Source organism: Adiantum capillus-veneris, chromosome 10 (genome assembly GCF_014529385.1).
Source record: "Adiantum capillus-veneris isolate H3 chromosome 10, ASM1452938v2, whole genome shotgun sequence".
NCBI lineage: Eukaryota > Viridiplantae > Streptophyta > Polypodiopsida > Polypodiales > Pteridaceae > Adiantum > Adiantum capillus-veneris.
The window spans coordinates 60,358,675-60,383,630 of record NC_140940.1 but is presented as its reverse complement, the minus strand read 5'-3'; the positions used below and the strand labels follow the sequence as shown (position 1 = coordinate 60,383,630).

Here is a 24,956-nt window from a genome sequence, read left to right as displayed (position 1 = left end):
CAAGACCTGTATCACCAAAAGGATCTCAAACATCTTTGTAAGAATTTTCTATGTATTCGCTATTGAGTTTGCATGTTTGGTTTTCTAAACGGTTTCATGTACACATATGACTCTTTGTAAGTTACTTGTATTGTACAGTGTATTTTTTTCTACGATCTTTGGTATTTCTCAAGTATTTTTTTTCTACATTGTCTTGTTGCACGACGGGCACACGCATAGACATACACACAACAATACCCAGTTTCTCATAGTACAGAGTGTATATATTTGAGTGATTTTTACAAGGTATATCCAAGGGAAAACTAACACAAGAAGATTTAGAAATTTTCTCATGTAGGAAAACGGAGTCTTTTTCATCAGTGTTTTTCATTCAATGCATAACATAATGAGCTTCTGCTCAAGAGGGACCGCATACCTAGCTAGGTACGATTGGGGGTAGGGGACCACTGGGCCAAAAGTCCCCTACCTCCAATCGTACCTAGCTAGGTATCTGGTGCCTTCCTCAAAGAATCTCATGATGTTGAGGTAAGTCACAAGGTGGGAATTATTGTGAGAATTTGTCCAATTTAACTTCTTGTGGATAACTTAAAATGGATGAATTCCAAGCACTAGTTGAGGCAACAGACCAAATGCAAGAAGTGCTTGAAGCAACAGCTTGTATACACTTCTCAATGATTCCAAATTTTGAGTACGAAGTGAAAAGAATGAGTGCACTTCCTCCCAAGAGATAACATTTTACTAACATGAGCCAAAAGGTCAGGTCAAGGACGTGATGGTTCCAAAAGTTGACGAGTAAAGAGACAAATGAATGAGTTGCTAATGACAATCAGCACAGCATGGTGGCAGAGGCGACGGAGAGGGGGAATTCCACAGCGCTGACGTAGCGAAAGGTGATGCCCTCGCTCGGTGCTAGTGCACCACCGGCCTTCACAACACAGTCGTTCAAGGCTACCCGATTGAACAGCGCCGGATTGACGAAGCTGTCCGACCCAAACGCGCCGCACGAGACATGAATGTCACGGGAGGAGCAGCCATCGATACACGTGTTGATCATCTGCACCAAGAATTCGGAGGGGCCTACGGGTCCCTGCAACAGAACGATGTCCTCCTCTGCCTTGCACTGCGCTTGTACTGCAAGTAGCTTTCTACAGCCACCGCTTGTAGCCGTCGATGCAGAGACGGCGACATGAACTTTATGCGGCTGCAATATAGCGTTACCTGCAACAGTCGCGTTATTGGCGACGGCAATCTGCAAATTAGGGCACAGAAACATTGCCACAAGCACCACATTAACCCAGAAGATGTTGCAGTGATGGCCTTCTGATGATCCTCGCTGCATCATGACCATAGCTCCTGATCTAATCGTGGTGTTTATACAAAAGCTCACCCAAATTTTCTATTGCACTACTTATTTTGCCCTACAAACTCTCAGTTCCCATATATATAGACCCGGCCAGAAATTATAATTTCCGAAACTTGCAGAATTTGAGCTAATTTTTAATATTTTTACACTATTTTCCTCATAATGCAGGCCTCCGGAGCTATTCCTTTCCCTCTTATTCTCGATCAAGATTTATGAACTTCAAAGAGGCCACCACATCAAGAAAGAAAGAAACGGTGAAACAGTCATAAGAGTGGATTTTTGTCCTTGAGAATTCAATTATTCAAGTGTCTCGGTTTCATTTGTGCACTTTGTTAAGATCGGCACATTGTGTGTGTGTGTGTGTGTGTGTGTGTGTGTGTGTGTGTGTGTGTGTGTGTGAGAGAGAGAGAGAGAGAGAGAGAGAGAGAGAGAGAGAGAGGGAGAGAGAGAGAGAGAGAGAGAGATCAGCATGCTTGGGCCCACCACCTTATTGACATTGTGACAACCCTCTAACATCTTATGAAGGTTGTTATGGCCCTAGCCAACACTCATTGTCTGCATTTCTCTGGTCCCATATACTCAATCTAAAGTGTGTAGATGCGCGCACCTACTGTCAATAACATGTTATGGTACAACCATACAAAAATTGGCATAGCTACAAAAAGGACTTGCAAGCTACTTATTAGAAGGCAATAAATGATGCATATGTGACCATTCGTGAGACATAGTCATTTCAAAAAGGTGCCAATGCATTTGCTTCGTGTGACTATAAATTATTAGCCATGTCCTATGTAACCTCGATGAGACTCATATGTACTAAACCATTCATGAAAAGGGATCTACATAGTGTGGCTAGTTTCTATTGGAGCAATGACACTACAAGAATGGAGGGAAAACCCAACCCATTGGTCAAGGGGCATGAACACCCACTAGAAGCTTACATGTAATTTGATAAAAACTACAATATTTTAAAAAACAACCTCAAAAAAGCTCCTTATGAGTACTTCAAAGTTCTAGATACTATCTTAAAAATCTTGAAGTGTAAGGCTTGTTGCTTCGTTGTCAATGTTAGGGAAACAGTATGGTCTTTCTTCGAGAGACTCTAGGACCAAAAAGTGAGATTCCAAAAGGTTTAAGCACTTTCCAAAAGCCTTGAGTAGAAAGACAATCCCATATGCCACCTTAGATGCATAATTGTGAAGAGTGTGTGCACGAATGTGTGCCTACTTGGTGTGGTGTGCGAGGAAGGAGAACATATAGAGTTTTGGGTTGAGATTTCACTTAGGATTGAAATGCCTCACTATTCGTTATTGAAATGTATTACCAATAAATAGGGAGAAGGTTGGTACGGTCAGTGTGATGGATATCCAACCAGCTCGCACAAACCCTAATCTTTCTCCCTTGAGCACCGACATGGCCCAAGAGGCCTATGTATGTACAACTTGTACAACCATAAAGCATCCAAGTGGTGTCACCGTACACCCATTATGTCCATGCAATGTGAAGACTGCTATGAGGGTAGTCTCTTTGTGAGATCATCCACAGGGTTGTCATCCATATGAACCTTGACTAGCTCCATGCGCTTCGTACCCAATATATCGTGTATCACATGATAACAGACTTCTATGTGTTTGACATAGAGTGAACAAGGGGTTCTTCTCTAATGTAATGACACTCTAACTATCACAATACAACAGTAGAGTTTGAGTGATGTCAAGTTCTCCCACAAGGTGACCTAATCACACAGCTTCCTTGGTAGCATCAGAAATTGCCACATACTTTGTCTCTGTGGTGGCGGAAGATGACATATAGTCTTAGGGACATGATCTCCATGATGACACGGTTACTCTAGGAAAAAGGAAAACATAGCCAGAGGTGGATATTTGACTATCCAGACAACCCGCATAATCCACTTCTATGTAATCCACAATGGATGCATTACTACTCCCAAAGCATAAGCAGTCGTCTATCATACCCTCCACATATCTCAAGATGTGCTTCACTGCTTACCAATCCTTTTTGCTAACCATTCCCACTCCAAACGCAATGCCTAGTCTCATGGCCACCATGGCGAACATAAGTATGTCAATTGCTGAAGAATATGGAAACTTGGCCCCTTTTGATTTCTCAACACCAAACTCTGGAGCATCATTCTTGCTCAATTTTCTAAATGACTGCATTGGGTTACTCAATGAGGCATCCCCCCCTCCCCCCCCCCCCCCCACCTCCCCCTGCCCCTACATTTTAAACATTGCAAGAGCTTGTGAATATACTTTTTGTGTGACAAATCTCCCTTTTGATCTCTCTTGATTCACAACCAAGCAAGTAATACACATCTCTTTAATGTTTCATAGAAATCTATGTGCCAAGGGACTGCTTCAAAATGACAATCTTGTCTTTTGGCTTCGCGACAATAAGCATATCATAAACATAAAGTATCAATATGATAATTGAACTTCAGGGTATACAAGAAACAATCTTCTTGGCTCCTTTCATATCCTTGGGATTGCATTGTTTTAGGCCATACAATGCCTTACATAATTTACACACCAATTCTGCCCTTCTAGGCTTCTTAGCTTTGACTTCAAAATCCTCTAGTTGTTTTCTGTAGAAATCATTGTCAAGACCCCCATGAAGGGAAGCCGTCTTAATGTCTATCTAGACAAGTTCCATGTCCTCAATGGGTACTAGTCCAAGTAGAAGATGGAATTTAGTTAGCTTGACTACCCAAGAGAAAATCTCATCAAGGTCCACATCTTTGTTCATTTTTCTTATATAGCCTTGCAAGGCAAGTCTTGTTTCCCCTCTCATAAATCTATCAGTTAGCAATTTTCATTTGCCATAATCGAGCTGCACTCAGATTGCAGTGCCTCATCTCACTTCATACTATCATCCATCTCAATAGCCTTTTGGTAGTAGGTACTAATTACCAACCAAATTTTAGACTTAAACACGGAGCCGTAAATTTGGAACTTCACATTATGCTCAGACATGAGCAAAGAGAGTCTAGGGAGAGAGACAGAGAGAGACTTGCTACACCCACTTGTTGTGAAGTATTCAAGTTTGTTCAAAAGTAAACTAAGCTGGGAACACCACGCTTCCAATAGCAGAAACTTTTGTGCATTGTAAAAGGGTCATCTGGGAAACTCTCATGCTATGGCAGCCTCCTGTGTATATTGCTACTTAAAGGTGAAAGGCTCCTTTAGCTCTCGAGCCATGGAGCTATACGCAAAAGGGGAAAAAAATCTCATGATATGAAGTTGTTAGAATGAAATTATTTTGTGACCAGGTGATGGGAAAATGAGTCTCGGACCCTCTTTGAAGGTTACAAACAAAGATTAATGAAAATTTCCTAAAATACACTATGTTACTTACGATACACTTTGTTATTGGAACTTTTAAGTCAACCACAACTTTTGTCAAGGACCATAGATTTTTGCACACTAGTGGCATTCTTAAATGTATGCCATGATGCATGTAAAGAACATAGCATGAAAATGGATTTTAATATAACATCAGAATTAAGCCTTTTTTAGGATCAACTGAGTTGAGGATTGTAAGTTCAAGGAATTTTTCTCTCAGCACAGGGTTGGCTTACAATCTATAGGCCACTTTCTGGTGTGTAACCATATGGATCATTCCAAAAGTGTGTACAATCTAGTTGCTCTTCCGGTGTTGTGTAATCACTTGGCTCACTGCGAGGAAGGATTTTAGGATAGACTTATATTCTTACTCGTGTGGTGCAGTAGTATATTTCTCACCACAAAGCTGAGTTAGAATTTAGTGGTCGACTTATGGAGTGCAGTAGGCATGATGCTACACCTCTCACTTCAGAGTGACCTATAGATTTCTCAATTTTAAATCAGGACACATAATCATTTGTACCACATAGAAATGCAAGAGTATTGCTCGTCAAATAGAGAGTGGAGAGATGCATTCTTGATTTCCTCTTCATCTCTGTGTTATGCAGTGTTTATTAATGTGCTTTGGACTCCAAAGACACACCATTCTTCATCACAGGAGATTGTGAAGTTGTCCACTTATGTTTGTGTTGTGAGTTCCGCACACTTCATCAGGGATTAACTTAGGTCACATCATCACTCTTACTACATAGAAAGATGAGGGTTATGCTCGTCTACCTAAGAGTGGAGAGATGCATACCTATGCCCTCTTTATCTTAGCATGATGTGCCTTGCCCTTGTACTTTTTGATCCGTAAAACGCCATTGTTCATCACTAGATGACTTGGTGTTGTCCTGGATGTAGATATGTACAATGTTTAGCCACAATTTGAGATTGTTAAACTGTCATGGTTGTTTTGTGCGTTTCACACACTTCATCAGGGATTAGTTTGATTAAAATATTAATCAACATTACAACAATGTCTAGGACTTGTACAGATCATACCTCACACACGCTGGGTTGATTACATGTACACTTCGATCATTTACGTGTATTCTGCAACGCACATAAGAGGGTCCAGTACTTGTGATGAGCGTCCCTCACACTCTTGACCTCTTCATTCTCTCTCTATCTCTCTCTATATCTCTTTCTTTTTGTTTGTTCTTTGTTTTTTCTTAATCTTTCCATCATTTATTGTATAGTGTATGGTTTGCAATCATAATATAGTATTTTTTGCTACAAATTATGTCACTTGTTTATGCTTTAAGGTCATGACACAATTTTGATAGTTTGCTCTCTCATCTTATATCATTTATGTTTTAAAATTATATCTTACAGATATAGCGGACACCAAGCTGGCGAAACATCAGTGAAAGTTTTCCTTCGAAGTTATAGTACACCACTTTCATCACATGTCAGAGTCTGAGATTTATCGCTCCCTAAACCCTTGTGCAACAGTTGTATAATAAGTTCAAGAGCAAGGAGTAGTTGGAAAGAGCAGCAAAGCAAATGAGAGTGGAAGCCATATCTTTTGATGATACCAAAGAGCTAGGAGATTCCATTAGAATATATCATGTCGCTAGTAGTGCTCTCGGTCTGGATCAGTCTCAGTCCCCCCTTGTATTGCATCTTTTATCAAATACTGCAATCTTCAACATGAAGGCTCCATAGCTCGAAGAAGAGAGATGGGCACATGTGAAGTGTGTAGGTGTCACTCATCTTTCATATAAAGATCGATTGTATGCGACGAATATCTTCAAATTCCACTTGCATGGACCTATAGTGGATCAACAAGTTAAAGACGAAGCCACAACTATGGACATCGCTCTTCACGACGTTATTTATTCATTTGCCATGGTTTGTCACATGGATCATCCAATGCTCATTTCATGTTTTTGGAATGGCGGCCATGTAGAGAAGTGGATAAAAGAGTGCAATGCAGCTCATTTCATGTTTTTGGAATAGCAGCCATGTAGAGCAGGGAATAAAAGAGTGCAATGCAGATGGCAGTCAACCTGCCATTAGCAATTATGTGACCACTAAAGGAGTAGTAGAGCTATTGCATAGTAACATTTTGCAAATAGTTAATTCTCTTCTTCAGACCTTGAAGTATCTACATGCACACGACTATCTCCACAATGACATACACTCTTGCAACATGATGCTTCATTTTGGACAAAAGGGGGTAAATGCAGGCATTGTGGATTGGGAGTCATGTACAAAGACCAAAATAGCGGCATTCTTTCCTCCACTCTGCAACTTACAAACAGAAATTAGAAATCAACATTCAGTTAGAACTGGCTATGTTTGTGCATTTTGCAGGTGTCGACATTGGATCCAGTTGTCATCCATGTCACACCTTTAGACCTAGTTTACAGCTTACCCTTAGGATTGACTCATCTCCCTACGAGATCCTCCACAAGAGGTTTACAACTTCAAAAACTAAAATATATCCGATGTATAAAAAATTAGCAGTATATCCCATGTTACTAGCTCAAAAATATGGTAGCATCCTCAAAACATATTAGAGACTAACATCTTTTTTGTATCTCAAAAAGGATTCCAAAAAAAATATCCTCAATTCTTTATATGTTTATATGCAATGATAACGGATCCCAAGAATAACAAACACCTGTAGTATCATAAACACCCTGTAAGACTATAGCCATTCACAAAGATAATTACTATCCCTTACCTTGGATAGTAGCTTAAAAAATACGGTATCCTCAAGGTTTTCTTTGATGAGTAAGTCATCAGCTAAATTATTCATGAAGTAGAAGCTTGTCAAAAAATAATGCAATGAATGAAGTATCAATATGTCAAATATACCCAATTTGAGCTGTCTCTTAAAATAATTTTCCGTCAATGTCTACTCCCATGTTATCCGGACATATGTCATAGTAGCTGATACTCTTGCAAGTTCATAATTTATGAAAATTCGGCAGCATCTCCCTTGTATTTTGAATAAAGTTTCAAAAAAGCTCCAACAAACTATACCATCCCACCAAGAGACCCTCACATGAGGATTAAGGTCCATGTCACCTTCCCACAATTCTTATAAAATTCTATTCGCTTACAATGGTTTGAAATCCTCTGTGTGTGTGTGTGTGTGTGTGTGTGTGTGTGTGAGAGAGAGAGAGAGAGAGAGAGAGAGAGAGAGAGAGAGAGAGAGAGAGAGAGAGAAAAGAGAGAGAGAGGAGAGAGAGAGAGAGAGAGAGAGAGAGAGATAAAAAGAGATCAGCATGCCTGGGCCCACCACCTTATTGACATTGTGGCAACCCTTTAACACCTTATGAAGGTTGTTATGGCCCTAGCCGACACTAATTGTTTGCATTTCTCTAGTCCCATATACTCAATCTAAAGTGTGTAGATGCATGCACCAACTGTCAATAACATGTTATGGTAAAACCATACAAAAATTGGCATAGCTACAAAAAGGACTTGCATAGCTACTTATTAGAAGGCAAATAGATGATGCATATGTGACCATTCGTGAGACATAGTCATTTCAAAAAGGTGCCAATGCATTTTCTTCGTGTGACTAAAATTATTAGTCATGTCCTATGTAACCTCGATGAGACTCATGAGTACTAAACCATTCGTGAAAAGGGATCTACATAGTGTGGCTAGTTTCTATTGGAGCAATGACACTACAAGAATGGAGTGAAAACCCAACCCATTGGTCAAGGGCATGAACACCCACTGGAAGCTCACGTGTAACTTGATAAAAACTACAATATTTTTTATAAACAACCTCAATACACTCATTATGAGTACTTCAAAGTTCTAGATACTATCTAGAAAATCTTGAAGTGTAAGGCTTTATGCTTCGTTGTCAATGTTAGGGAAAGAGTATGGTCTTTCTTTGAGAGATTCTAGGTAAAAAAAGTGAAACTCCAAAAGGTTTAAGCACTTTCTCAAAAGCCTTGAGTAGAAAGACAATCCCATCTGCCACCTTAGATGTATAATTGTGAAGAGTGTGTGCACGAATGTGTGCCTGCTTGGTGTGGTGTGCAAGGAAGGAGAACATAGAGAGTTCTGGGTTGAGTTCTCACTTAGGATTGAAATGCCTCACTATTCTTTATTGAAATGTATTACCAATAATTAGGGAGAAGGTTGTACGGTCAGTGTGATGGATGTCCAACTAGTCTGCACAAACCCTAACAATCTTTCTCCCTTGAACACCGACATGGCCCAAGACGCCTATGTATGTACAGCTTGTACAACCATAAAGCATCCAAGTGGTGTCACTGTACACCCATTATCTCCATGCAATGTGAAGAGTTCTATGAGGCTAGGCTCTTTGTCAGATCATCCACAGGGCTATCATCCAGATGAACCTTGACTAGCTGCATGCGCTCCGTATCCAATATGTCGTGTATCACATGATAACATACTTCTATGTGTTTGACTTAGAGTGAACAAGGGGTTCTTCCCTAATGTAATCGCACTCTAACTATCACAATGCAACACGAGTCTGAGTAATGTCAAGATCTCCCACAAGGTGACCTAATCACACAGCTTCCTTGGTAACATCAGAAACTGCCACATACTTTTTCTCTGTGGTGGCGGAAGATGACATATAGTCCTAGGGACATGATCTCCATGACGACACGGTTACTCTAGGAAAAAGGAAAACATAGCCAGAGGTGGATATTTGACTATCCAAAAAAACCCGCATAATCCACATCTATGTAACCGACAATGGATACATTACTATTCCCAAATCATAAGCACTTGTCTATCATACCTTCCACATATGTCAAGATGTGCTTCACTGCTTCGCAATCCTTTTTGCCAAAAATTTGCTAACCATTCCCACTCCAAACGCAATATCTAGTCTCATGGCCACCATGGTGAACATAAGTATGTCAATTGCTGAAGAATATGGCACCTTGACCCCTTTTGATTTCTCAACATCAAACTTGGGAGCATCATTCTTGCTCAATTTTCTAAATGACTGCATTGGGTTACTCAATGAGGCATCCCCCGCCCCTACATTTAAAAACATTGCAAGAGCTTGTGAATATACTTTTTGCGTGACAACTGTCCCTTTTGATCTCTCTTGATTCACAGCCAAGAAAGTAATAAGCATCTCTTTAATGTTTCATAGAAATCTATGTGCCAAGGGACTGCTTCAAAATGACAATCTAGTCTTTTGGCTTCCCGGCAATAAGCATATCATAAACATAAAGTATCAAGATGATAACTGAACTTCAGGGTATACAAGCACAATCTTCTTGGCTCCTTTCATATCCTTGGGATTGCATTTACTTTTCCAAATTCATGTACCAGTTCCTTGAGCCTTGTTTTATACACCAATTCTGTCATTGTAGGCTTCTTAGCTTTGAATTCAAAATCCTCTAGTTGTTTTGTGTAAACATCCTTGTCAAGATCCCCATGAAGGAAATCCGTCCTAATGTCTATCTAGACAAGTTCCATGTCCTCAATGGCTACTAGTCTAAGCAGAAAATGGAATTTAGTTATCTTGACTACCCAAGAGAAAATCTCATCAAGGTCCACATCCTTGTTCATTTTGAATCCTTTAGTGACCAATCTAGCCTTATCCTTAGCTTGGGATCTTCTTTCATGCACTTTTTCTTATATACCCTTGTGCAAGACAAGGCTTGTTTCCCCTCTCGTAAATCTATCAGTTAGCAATTTTCATTTGTGATAATCGAGCTGCACTCAGATTGCATTGCCTGATCTCACTTCACACTATCCTCCATCTCAATAGCCTTTTGGTAGTAGGTACTAATGACCAACAAATTTTTAGACTTAAACATGGAGCAGTTGAGAGAGAGAGAGAGAGAGAGAGATAGAGCGATAAACAGAGAGAGAGAGAGAGAAGAGAGAGAGAGAGAACTGTAGTAAATTTTTAACTTCACATTATGCTCAAAGATAGTCTAGAGAGAGAGAAACAGAGAAGGAGACCTACTACACGCACTTGTTGTGAAGTATTCAAGGTTGTTCAAAAGTAAACTAAGCTGGGAACACCACGCTTCCAATAGCAGCAACTTTTGTGCATTTAAAAGGGTCATCTGTGCAGCTCCTACACCATGGCAGCCTTCTGTGTATATTGCTACTTAATGTTGAAAGGCTCCTTTAGCTCTCGAGCCATGGGACTATAAGCAAAAGGGGAAAAAAATCTCATGATATGAAGTTGTTAAATGAATCATTAGTTTGTGACCAGATGACGGGACGATGAGTCCAGAACCCTCTTTGAAGGTTTACAAAACAAAGATTTATGAAAATTTTCCTAAAATAACACTATGTTACTTAACGATGCACTTTGCTATTGGAACTTTTAAGAAGTCAACCAAAATAACTTTTGAAATCAAGGACCATAGATTTTTGCACTAGTGGCATTCTTAAATGTATGTCATGATGCATGTAAAGAACATAGCATGAAAATGGATTTCAATTCGGCATCAAAACTAAGCTTTTTTAGTGTCAACAACTGAGTTGAGGATTGTAAGTTCAAATTGATGTTTTCATCATAAAAATAAGAAATCATTGAAATTATAAGAAATCATCACACGAAATAATTATATGAAGTAAAAACTATCTAGATCACCAAAAATCATTATGCAAGAACTTCATGGCATCATAAAATAAATCTATAGAATAATAAACATAACAAAATATCATGAAACGATATCATGAAATCACAAAACGGTCATCTTAATCATTAAAAATGAGCTTAAAATAACAACATGGTATAATGAATTGACTTCATGCAATAATAATTCTTTCAGTTATAATAAATCATCATGAAAAAATATCATCATATTAAAATGACTCTATCTAACAAAATAAATCAATTATAATAAATCATCATGAAAAAATATCATCATATTAAAATGACTCTATCTAACAAAAAACTATCTCAATTACACTAAGTCATCCATGAAACAATGCTATGGAACATAAAACCATTTCAATAAGAAACCATCCATATCCTTATGAAACTGTATCATGGTATTATGGAACAAGTCCACGAATGAATAAAATTCTTACTAACAAAATCAATAGAAATGACTTCTAATCATTATGAAAATATAGCATGTCTTACAGAACAATTCCATGAAAAAATAACTATCTCCATAAAAAATGATTATGAAAATACATCATGCCATAATGGAACAACTCTTAGTAATAAATAATCAATATGAATGGATTCTAATATCACCTTGAAAATACATCACGACATTATGCAATAGCTCCATGAAAGAATAACCATTTGAATGAGAAATGATTTGTAATCACCATGAAAATGCATCATGACCTCACGAAACAACTCCATGGAATAATAATCATCTCAATGATAAAGGATTAGTATAAATGACTTCTAACATATCATGAAATCATGAAACAACTCTATAAAAGAATAATCGTCTTAGTGATGAATGATCAATATGAACACTTTCTAATCATCATAAAAACATGTCATAGCATCATGCAAAAACTCCATGGAAGAATAATCATCTCAATGAAAAAGAATTAATACGAACAATATTTAATAAGAAATTGTATCATAGCATCATGGAACAACTCTATAAACCAATAATCATATCAGTAATAAACGACTAGTACGAACAAGTTTTAATCACTACTATGAAAACGTATCATGGCATCACAAAACAACTCCATAGAAGAATAACCATCTCAATAGTAAACAATCAATACAAAAACAAAAAAAAAATCATCAAGAAAACATATCAAGGCATTATGAAACAACTCTATGAAAGAATAACCATATCAACAAGATGAATGATTAGTATGAGCGACGTTTTATCATCATGGAAGCGTATCATGGAATCATGGAACAACTCCATGGAATAATAAAAAACAATCAATACAAATAACTTATAATCATCGTGAAATTGTATTGAATGGCATCATGGAATAACTCCATGAAATACTAACCATATTAATAAAATGAACGATCAATAATAACGTCTTATCATCATCATGAAAACGCATCATGACATCATGGAACAACTCCATGAAATAATACTCATATCAATAATAGAATGATCAGTATGAATGACTTGTAATCATCATGGAAACCCATCATGACATTATGGAATTACTCCATGAAATAATAACCATCTCAATATTAAATGATCAATACAAACAATTTCTAATCATCATGAAAACGCGTATGGCATTATGGAATAACTCCATGGGAAAATAATAATTTCAATAACAAACGGTCAATACGAACACCTTGTAATCATCATGGAAATGCATCATGGCATCATAGAATAACTCCATGGAGTAATAATCATTTTAAAATAGAAAATAGAAATGAACAAACAATACGAACCACTTCTATCATCATGAAAACACATCATGGAACAACTCCATGGAGTAATAACCATCTCAACAATGATTGGTTAGTAAGAATGACTCCTAATCATCACATGAAATTATAAATTTCAATAACAAACGATCATAAGTAAAAACTATAAGTTTTTTATATTTTGGTGAAAATAGATTATTAAAATATATCTCTTCGATAAATTATCAAAATTATAACTTTGTAACATCTATATGTAAATAAATGATATAAATCAATCAATTATAATGATCATATATAACTCTTTAATTTTTCCAATCAAAAGAGAAATAATTCACCAAAATAAAACTCTTCAATAAATCGTTAAAATATAACTCTTTGATAAATCATCAAAAATATAATCATAGACATCCACAAAGAAGAGAAATAATGTGAACTTTCAAAGTATAAGTATCAATACTAATTGAAGATTATAAAATAAATCATCAAAATTGTAAGTATTTGAGATGTAACTATATAAATCATTGAAACATAACACGTTAATAATTATCCGAAAAGAATAAAAAGAATTATTCAAACATAAGTTTTTAACATGAATCTTTGAATACAACACAGATTATCAAGATGTATAACTGTCAGTAATTTGAATAATATATATATATATATATATATATATATCAATTTGATATTTATCATAGATTACACACAATCAAAACAAAAAGAAAACTAAAAAGATTTCAAGTGATATGACGTTGATGTAACTCGATGTACATGCATCAAAATATATGTGATATATATGAAATATAAGTACAGAGATCAATCAATTTATGTACTTCTTTCAATATATAAAGCGAATTGAAGATGATGTAAATTTAACATGCATATTTTTTTATTTTTTTATTTTATATAAACCGGATTGCATATGATTCATAAAAAGAAAATTCAAGAATTATACAATAAGAAGAATTAAAGATATTGTAATTTCAATATTCTAAACTTTTACTCTATTTCTTTTACACAAATCAAACTGCATATAATCCATGAAAAGCAAATCCAAGAATCATGTTAAAAAAAACTCAACACGTATCAATATAGATATCTAATTGAATACAACATATTAACTCTTGATCTAAGTTCTTTTATGCAAATCGAATTGAATATGATGCATGAAAGGTAAATCAAAGGTCATAACAAGAAGCTTAACACTAATAGATTTGAAATTTTAAAAACTCATACCTCTTGATGATTTTAATAAAAAAACGTGTTGAAAATAGTTAGCAATTCCTTGTAAGTTACTTTCGATGCAGAATTTGATAAATCTGTCATGACCAATAGCTTCCGAATGTCCCAAAACCTTGATAACGACTCTTCAAACATTGAAATCCGAGTTTCAAGCAGAAAGTTATGATGCTTTTATATTTTGTTGAATTGCAGATTTTTGTTGCGCGCTCGCAAGGTGAAGCCGCGCGAGACAAAAAACGCTATATTTTTGTGAAGAAAAAGTAACCACGCTCTGATGCCTTGTTGAGAAGTATCATAATAACTAATATCTAATTCTACCAAATGATTTTCTCATGTTAAACTGGTCATTTAGTATGGATAAGTGCCAGGGGACAAAAAGCTAGAATATTGGTTAAGCTGGTAGACCGACCACAGTACGGATCCAAAGGAGGGAAAATAGGGATCCAAAGGGGGGGGCATCTGCAAAAGAGCAATGTGCAACAATGGGCTTTAAAGACCGTAAGGTTCAGCCCATTAAGACTTCCAAAATGCTAAGGTTCCAACTTAATTCAAATGTTATTTCCAAAGGTCAAACACTAGGAAAATTGGATGCTTTGTATGTGTTTAAAAAGTCTTCATAGTTCCCACATAAGAGGGGGCGAGTCCTAGGAGTAGGGGATGAGATAGAAACACACACACACACACACACACACACACACTCACAAGCCTCCTTTACACAAAGGGAATGAGGGACACGTGTCAGCTCCCTAGCCCAGATGCCCACAAGGTGTACTTAAATCCTATTGGATGGCCATGGAGGTGGACCAATGAGAATTAGGCTAGAGTAAATATAGTTCAATTAAACTAAAAACACTTAATAAAAGAACCAATAAGAATCAATCTCTCTAGAAGATTATTGAACAATCTCTCAAGGGGTCCAATGAGCATTCAATAGCCCAATGGCTTGCCTGATTCATATTTGCTAGGAGACAAAGGGGTCCAATGAGAGTTTAGTTGCATCAATTAACTACCTAAAGATCTCACAAAAAGGGGAAAGGGGGACACATGTCAGAAGGCTATCATTTATGCTCCTTTAATCCTATTGGTTAAGCCTGGAGAGCTCCAATGGGGTGGTAGCATGAGAAAATAGCATGAGGGGTCCACCAAGAGAGAGAGGGGGTTGATTATCTCAAGTCATTATTCCACACACACTCACACAAGCTCATGTGTGAAGCAAGAAGACTCTCTCTCTTCTTCTCAAGCTTTAAAGGAAAGCTTATCACCTACTCCAAGGTTGTGAGAAGGGAGGCCTACACCAACAACTCTTGGCTTTGTGATGCAAATCCATCCAAGAGCCAAGCTTCAATGCATGCTCATCTCCTCTACCATGCTAATTACTAAGCTAAGATATGCTAATATGAGTGATTATGTGAGGAGATGTACATCTTTCTCATAAGACTACTCCTTCCGCTCAATCTACTCTCATACCGCGCTAGCTCTCACCATCTTCGAAGGTGTGTGAGGTCTTGGTCCTGAGACCGTGATGGAATTGATGTTGCATTTTATAAGTGTTTTGCTTAGTGCTAGAAGATTTCATCTTCATTGCACTAGCTAGTATGGAAGGAACACAAAGAATTGTATTGTAAAATGACTCTCTTGATGGGAGAAACCTATAATACAAAGCCTTTTGGAAGGGGACCGGCTCCATGTAAATCCGGTCCTCAACTATTGTCAATAGCTTAATTTCTCTATCTTGAAGTATTGTTCATGCTATCTAAGTAGGTATTATGCGTTTTGTTGCTCGCTTTACCCAAGCACTGTTATTATGCTCATCAAGAATCTATTATAATGAAATGCTCACTATGTTCATGCTAATTTCCACTACACAAAAGTTGTTGAGAGAGAAAGAGAGAGCACAGAAATAGAACCCCAAAGTGTGTGGAATACACACATGAGATGATGTAGATATAGAGGGGACCCGGGTGCTATATATAGAGAAGTCATATATTAAGTAGCTTCACATATAAGATCAACACCCCCGCTCAAATAAGAGTCCCTAGCTGTGGATGAAAAAAAACACTTGGGGAATCAAGGGAAAAACCCACAGCTCTATTTACACCCACCATTATATTATAAAAATCATTGAATGTACAAATTTTCATGAGGAGCTACATCACTTCTTTTACAATGAATATTTTATATGGAGCTACATCACTATTTTTACAATTAATGTTTTATGAGGAGTTACATCACTCCTATCCTATCAAATACAATAATGAAGGTGTAAAAACTAGCGATTAGCTCTTGATCAAAAGTGTCTCCGTGAATCTGTTGTGTAGCTTGTCATCAATATGGAATCACCAAACATGTCTTCATGTTATCATCAATATGGCATCACCAAACATGTCTTCATGTTATCATCAATATGGCATCACCAAACATGTCTTCATGTTGTCATCAATATGGCATCACCAAACATGTCTTCATAAATCTTTTATTGTCACCAAGTTTGTCTTCATGAAATCAATTCTTTGATCAATCCTACATAGATCATAGACTCAAAAAACATAGTCATGCAAATTTTTAGCATCATTAGTGAAATAATTACATTCACAATGCCATAAGAGATGGTTCGCTCCGCCACTCTTTTGACAACATATATACGCACGACAACATATGTGTACATAAAGTATGAACGTAAAAGTTCAAGATGCGTGATTATGTGATGTAAATGACATGTGTATATACTATATAAAATGATATTTATCAACGTAGTCATATCAATGAATATCATCAAAGTATTAATAGAACATCATCATTGTATCAATAAAAATAAATAAATCATCATGGTATCAACAAAAAGCATCATGGTATCACCGAGAATAATCATTGTATCAATGAAACAACATCATGGTATCAGCGAGCATAGCCATGGTATCAACGAAACAACATCATGGTATCACCGAGATAATCATTGTATCAACAAAACAACATCATGGTATCACAGAGAATATCCATGGTATCAAGGAAACAACATCATGGTATCACCGAGAATAACCATGGTATCAACGAAACAACATCATGGTATCAACAAAACAACATCATGGTATCACCAAGAATAACCATGGTATCAACGAAATATCATCATGGTATCAATGAATATCATCATGATCAAAGTTAGTGTTTTATTTGTCCTTAGATGGGTCATCTTGCAAAGGAATGTCCATAAAGGAGACCCCGACCTTAATCTCAGGCTCACTCTCATCCTCAAAGGGCTAGCCAACAGCAGCAGCAGACTGAGTCGCAGGGTACGCAGGCAGACCCAGCCTCCGAGCCTGGGGCTCAAGCGGAGGAGGGCTGGTAGCAGGTTTGTGGTGGATGTTGACAGGGGCCACCACGTTAGCCTGGCACTCATAGTGGTCCGCAAGCTTCATACCAGTGGCAGGGGGTTTCCACAGGGAACCGTTTTGACCCTCTTTAGAAGGACAAGGTTCTAGCTCCACACCCCCCCCCCCCTCCCCAGTTCCCGTCCGCCTCCTTCCTCCTCCTCCCCTCCTTGCCCTTCACCCTCTGCCGCTACCTACCCCCCAACTCCTCCTTCTCTCGCTACCCCTCTACTTCCACATCTTCTCCCACTCCTGTCCTGCAGCCATCCCAGGGGGCAGGACCATCCTCGGCTGCTAGGAGATTTCTTGGCATCACCTTTGCCATGAGTAGCTTGGCAAGAGAGGGACATCCTTTCTTGTGAACCTCCCTTCTGGTGGAGACATCTCCCTTTGCAACAATTTCTTGTGGACTGACAAGCTTCACCATTCGTTGTAGGTGGGACTTTTTCGCCTACAACTTCACACGTTTTCTCAACAACCCTTCACCAGACTTTGAGGCAGCTTGCTTCAAAGTTCATGTATTGTTCCTTGTAGCTAGAGGGCTAGAGGCCCTAGAATCAGCGGTTGGCTTCTCTTTTTCCCTTTGTGGGACTAACCTAAGTGGACTTTAGACTCAGTGTTGTAGTGGTTGCAGGCACAGATCCCCGAGTTCTGTCACCACATGTGAAACCTAGGGGTCATGGACTTGGTTTAGACTCTATGGACATTCTCCAAGTTCTAAGTGACACCTCCGGACTTGGTAGGATGTAAACACATTGTGGTACACTTCTTTGCTAACATGCCGAGCCCGCCATGCTATGTACACATACATGAGGACTCCTAGACAAAGGAGGTTGCCCTGCGCATGGCTCGTTCTTCTTGGGCCTGGGCTAGACACTCCTTGTAGGCATACCTCTCTCAGGGATGCTCGGATGAAAATTATTCCCCATCCAATCCAACCTCAAAGATAATACGATTAGGTGTTGTTGCTGCATCAATTCTCTCTCGCTCTCCATGAGGATCTTCTCATGGAACGTGGAGGGATTAGGTGGGACCTCATTTTAGCGCCAGAGGGGCGGATTAAGTCAAGAGCTCCAGTGATGCCTTGTGGGAGGAGAGATTGATCTCCTTATGCTACAGGAGCATCATCTATGTGAGAGCCGCATTAGACGATGTGGTCAGCTTTTGCATGGTCGATATGAGACATTTTGGTCAACTGCATTGGACCTGGTGGTATCTAGGGAGGGGTATGTATGACTATTGTGGACTCTTGGCAGCAGGACATTGTGGACAGAGGTAGTCATTGTGCCTGACAGGGCTCAATGTATTACTATGGGTTGCCTCTTGGGCTTCCTGAACATCTATGCATCCAATGTGGTGAGTTAACATGCAGAGTTTTGGTTCACTTTGTACAGTCTCTATCGTATGCAGAGCAATGGTGCATTGGAGGAAACTTCAACATGCTGGAGGACCCCTCTGACAAGATTGGAGGTAGCGATGCTACTGTGCATGGAACTGAGTTGGTAGCTTGGGAGAAGCTATGCATGACTTTGAGGGTTCCAGATGTTTGGCAACACTATGGAATCAGGGGGTTCACCGTTCAGTAACCCCTGTATATAATGTGCGTTCGCAAGGGGTATTAAAAAAAACCCTCTTTTAACATGTCAAAACGAATAAAATGATGCCTTATTTTAGGAATTTTTTCACAATTAAATATAAAAGCCCCTTATTTTAATGTATCTCTGTTAAATTTCCTAAAGTTTTTGCTTTTTAAAACCTGATTACATAGTGAAACCCCCAAGACTCTGGCTTTGTGAGGCCCCTAGACATCTGGCCTTCTTTGGTTCGGACCATAGAGTGGGATAAGTGAATTCTATTCGGATAGATTGCTTCTATGCTAGTGACCACATCTGTGACTTCGATGGGACATTTTTCATTCTAGTTGGGATATCTTTTTGGGACCATGCACCAGTGATTCTCACAGTGACAGATAGACAGAGGAGGCGGAGCACAATGCTACGCATCCTTGAGAGGATCTTGCTGGACTCTGAGCTCAGAGAGTGGGGAGTGGATCTTTGAACAGAGGGCTTGGACATGCACAACTCCCTTGCTGACAGAATGGCCTCTGGACTTAGTTTGTTCTTTCTTGAAGGAGTCTACCACCCGCCTGTGGTTGTAGCGAGACAGGAGGAGTAGCATCTCTGACGGGTGTTGCGTCATTGTAGAGGATGCAAGAGCAGCACCCAAACAGTCCATGGTTGGAGGAGGAGTTGGAGTAGGCTCGCCAGGATCTTTCCATTATAGGGGATAGGCATCATGAGTTTTCTTTCCATTGACAGACATCTCATTGGATCCAGGTGGGTGACAGAGTGATTGGGGCGTTCTCTGAGGTAGTGGGATCCCAGCATGTGCATGCCAGTGTCAGCCAGTTGAGGAGTCCAACATGTCAGCTGCTTCAAATCCAGAGGACATGCGTGTAGTTTCAACTGACTTTTATCGTGACTTGTTATCTGCAGAGCCTCAGTCAAAGCATCAAGATGCATACAAAGAGAAAGTTTGTGCACAAATGCCTTGTCTTGTGACTGAGGAGATGCTCCGGAGTCTTGAGCTGCCTCTTTAACTAGAGGAGATCCACAAGGCCCTTAGAGCCCTTATCCAATGACTTTCAAGCAGTTTTTCATCAATAGATATCATACTCATATGATATCTACTCACTCATACAGATTTTAAACTCCACATCTTTCATCATGAGCATGTTCGCCACCTAGCATAAAGGCCATTCAATTTGGACAAGTTTGAGTAAGATTGTGACCACTTGGAACCCAAAAACAGAGAAAATCCTGGCCTTGGACACATTCTATGGCCCCAACCACATGAGCATCTCCAAATCAAAATATGAGATGAACAGAGGGTTACCCATCACCTAGAGATACTACAGATCAAGGCTAGGCCAAAAATCTCAACAGAGACATCATACTCGTATGATGTCTCCAGAGACCAAAATGACTAATTTGGGGAAATTTCTCACTTCCAATTCCATTATCACATTATTGCTAGCCCACAGCTCAAGTTCTATCAAGTTTTGATTTTGTGTACCCATCTAAACCCAGGTTTTGGAACTTTGAAGCTTTGCACCTGAATTTTGGCTTCAAACACATGAGAATAATTCCAATTCAAATTCTGATGCCGAGGGAGTCTATGCAATGCTAAAGCCCAGCTCTAGTACAAGTTTGAGCCCTTTTGGACAAGTAGACATCGTACATGTATGATGTTTCACTAACCTGAAAATGGACCTAGGAGCTAACTTGACCCCTTCTAAGCCTTCAACACATGATTATGAGAGTATCTACCAAGTTTCACCCCATTTGAACCTCATCTACTCAAAACTAAGCCAGAATCCAACTTCAAATCTTGAAAGGAGTTCTAATGGTCATAGCTTTCCCAAATGACATCCAAATTGAATTCTAGGTATATATACAAGATGTACATGCTATGAGCTATGCACATATGAAGTGAATACCAGAAAAAACGTGGAGAGAAGAGGAAGAACAGTCGCAAGTGAGTTTTTGCTATTTTTGGAGCCTGTTTTGGCCATAAACTGCTCATCTGAGGTCGGATTTGAGCACTTTGACGTTGAAGACTGGGGTTTTGGGCTGTTCCAGACGCGATGGCACTGTCCATTTTTTCAAATTCCTCAGTGTTTTTTACTATTTTGGATGTGTAAGTTTCTCCTATGAGCGAAGCCTCTACTCCATTTTGTGATTGTATCTGGCATATTTTACCCATATTGTGTGAGCTATTTGCCCCATTGGTGTTGTCCCAAGCTCAATTGTATCTAGACATCAAAAATTATCCTCTTTTAAGCTGAGTTTTTTGGGGGTGTGTGTGTGTGTATCTCTCTGTGTGGAGTGGGCAAATGGGTAGTCTCTCTCCTCTCACTCCATCGGTGTGTTCCCTTTCTCGGCCAGGTGGGTTGTGTAAGCCGAGTGGTGCCCCATAGTGTGTGTGTGTGTGTGTGTGTGTGTGTGTGTGTGTGTGTGTGGTGTGTGTGTGTGTGTGTGTGTGTGTGTGTGTGTGTGTGTGTGTGTGTGTGTGTGTGTGTGTATCATCTCAAGAGTGTGTGTTGGGCCATTATAGAGGCGTTGTGTGTACGTGTTTCCATCCCGCTCACAACGCGTATGATATCACATCATAAATCTACACCAAAAATGCACTTTTGACCACATGCATAGCACCCTTAGGCCCTAATTAGCTTATGTTTCAACTTTGACATTGTTTGGATAGCTGGAAACTGAGAAAATGCCAAATTTTGTGAACAACGCTACTTTTTCACTTATAGTGCCTGCAAGATCAATGGAAGCTAACAAATCACCAACAAAGAAGAAGAGGTTGTCCTTAAAGAATATCATTGCAACCACCAAACCCTATACAATACTCGAAGAGACACTAAATCCAGCCAAGGCTTGGGTGGATGAAGCGACATTGGAAAGAGAAGGACTAGAAGTGTACCAAGGTACATTCAGAGTGCCATAAATTTTTCACCGTAGCTCCAATCGATGAGCCGTAAGGATAGGCTAATGGAGCACTTCAAGAACTACAGTTATAGATCATAAACTCCCATGTGCTCACTTTAAAAATACTCCTTTTTTAGCATCATCAAGGCATCTTTTGGCCCTTTAAAGTCACATGTAACATACATTAGTCATTAAATTTTCATGTTATCAAGCCCTGATCTCACTGGTAAATAATCAAGTAGACTTCAATCAAGCACAATGTGCATCCTTCTAATAATTTTCCCATCATGGAAGCGGAGTTGCATGACAGCCACCCCCTCTCAACCTTCACAGCCTCCGGTTTGTGCCAACTGCACTTCAATCTACATCTGCTATAGGTAGCTTAAGATCTTTTCCATCATCATATTCACGTAACTGGTAAATATATGAAAAATTATATGAGGCTTATACCTATCATCAATGTTCTAGATTAATCATTAGGTAGCTACCCATCAAAAATCTTTGAACCGTATCTGTCGTATCTCCAAAGCATTCAAGTATGGATAATATGTTTAGTGAACCCCGCTAGACTCAAGTGATCTAGTTAATGATGCACACGGCTTGACCATTAAGCTCGCTTTAGGGAACCCTGTCAAGCTCAAGTATGCCTTACTCTCTCTGCACACAGAATGGTTGTCAAGTCCTTTACTTCAAGTTCTGGTAGCAGAACCAACTCAACAGATCTGAAGATACTTCATCAATTGTCCAAAGAAGTCAATTGGAAGCCAACCATGTAATCTTGTTGAACATATAACCAAAAATGTTTTTGACTTAGCATAATCTAGAAACCAAAACCTTGTGCCATGCAACATGCTACAATAGATAATTGGTACTCTTCAAATCGCAACTTTGTACTTTAGTAGCCCCCAGGATCAAAATGGGAAACTAATCATTTGTCCCACTATGATCATTCCTTAAAAAAAATTGCACCATCCTCCAGGATTATAGGGAAAAAACAAGAATTTCCAATCATTATAGCATAAACATAAATTTGCCCACAAATCTTCATGAAAACCGCTTGGATCATATGGCATATAATTCAATTGCCCAGGACCATGCATACATCTGTCATCTCTTGGGTCAAAAGCTATCTCAAAATCCCCTATATCATAGGGTAACATCAAATCCCAGATAGCATCAGGTATCATTAAGTACTGCCATATCACCTGTGGAACTCGCTCATCCAATTGTCAATCATCAATCATAGGTAAAAGCATTGGTAGTGCACCTTCACTGTCACTAGTATTGGAATCCCAATCATGCATATCTGAATACATCAAGTCTCTAGTAAAACTCTCTTCATTACGCTCACAAGATGCATCAAAAAAAAATTCTCTATCTTGTAGAGGCTCAAAATCAAGTAGAGCATCATCCAACAACTAGATAAGATCATCATCAATTGCATCTAAACAGACTTGCTCATGCATGAATCTAGATGTATCCATATCCTTAGCATCTATATTTGAGAACCCTTCCAAAGCTTCATCCAATAGGCACATAAGATCTAGGTCCACCGCTTCAAAAGGTTCCTCCATCTTGCACATCTCAGGCTGCTTTAAACTAAGATTTCCACATATAACATGCATACTAAATATGTCTGCTGTAAACTGCTCTTCAAGTCTCTCACCCTCATCCAAATATCTTTTCACTTCTGTAGCACAAAGTTCAGCATGCACATTAAGAATTTCATCTATTGCCCCCTTCTGTCCAAAATGAAGCATCATGTTGTAGGAGTATACGTCATTGTAGAGATAGTCGTGTGCATGTAGATACTTCAAGGTCTGAAGAAGAGAATTAATTATTTGCAAAATGTTAGTGTGCAATATCTCTACTACTCCTTTAGTGGTCACATAATTGCTAGTGGTAGTTTGACTTCCATCTGCATTGCACTCTTTTATTCCCTTCTCTACATGGCCGCCATTCCAAAAACATGAAATGAGCTGCATTGCAATCTTTTATCCCCTTCTCTACATGGCCACCATTCCAAAAACATGAAATGAGCATTGGATGATCCATGTGACAAACCATGGCAAGTGAATAAAATAACGTCATCACGAGCGATGTCCATAATTGGTGGCTTTGTCTTTAACTTGTTTATCCACTATAGGTCCATGCAAGTGGATTTTGAAGATCTTTATTGCATACAATGGATCTTTAAATGAAAGATGAGTGACACCTACATGCTTCACGTGTGCCCACCTTTGGGTGGATGGCTGCCTCTACCTTAATGATCCAACCATCAATGTGTATCCAACATTCAATAACCTTGCTTCATTCTTACAATATGTAGATAGAGGGGAGAAAGGTATTCTTGGATATTGCAAGCGATTGTCGACTATTGGAGCTAATAGCGCATGATGTTCTTTGCATCAATGTCAGATTCTTTCCCATACCACTAGCGAATTGCACGAAAGGATCGTTCGTGCAGAGAACGAAGTAAAAATTTTTAAGCTACAGATAGAAGAGAAGGATGCTAATATTGAAAATATTGAAGATACGATCTTGCATATTAAAAAGACACCCTTAGGTACAAGGGAACGTAAGAGGAGCTTCAATGCCATAGAGACTTTAGCCCCCGAAGGTGGTGCTAAAAAAAGAAGGGTTATAGCTACAAGGTGCATTTTTCTACACTCCCATCTATGCTTTAAATTGATTTTGTGGTAATGTTTTTATCCATTCTTGTAGGAATTTTATCCAAGAGCTGTGTGGTGGCCACATCCACAAGGATGGCATCCATTTATTGAGTTT

General features: G+C 38.8%; 1 protein-coding gene across 1 annotated transcript; it reads right to left on the bottom strand.

Annotated features, from left to right (window-relative positions):
• Positions 1-826: 826 nt before the first annotated feature.
• Positions 827-1,348, bottom strand: LOC147448929 (TPD1 protein homolog 1B-like). The gene has a single exon (XM_086522484.1). It carries the CDS (start codon positions 1,346-1,348, stop codon positions 827-829), a length of 522 nt encoding a protein of 173 aa, XP_086378610.1.
• Between the last annotated feature and the right edge of the window lie 23,608 nt (positions 1,349-24,956).

What these genes read in the sequence shown, in the direction of transcription:
- LOC147448929 (XM_086522484.1), bottom strand. Translation starts at nt 1,348, where the DNA reads ATGGTCATGATGCAGCGAGGATCATCAGAAGGCCATCACTGCAACATC.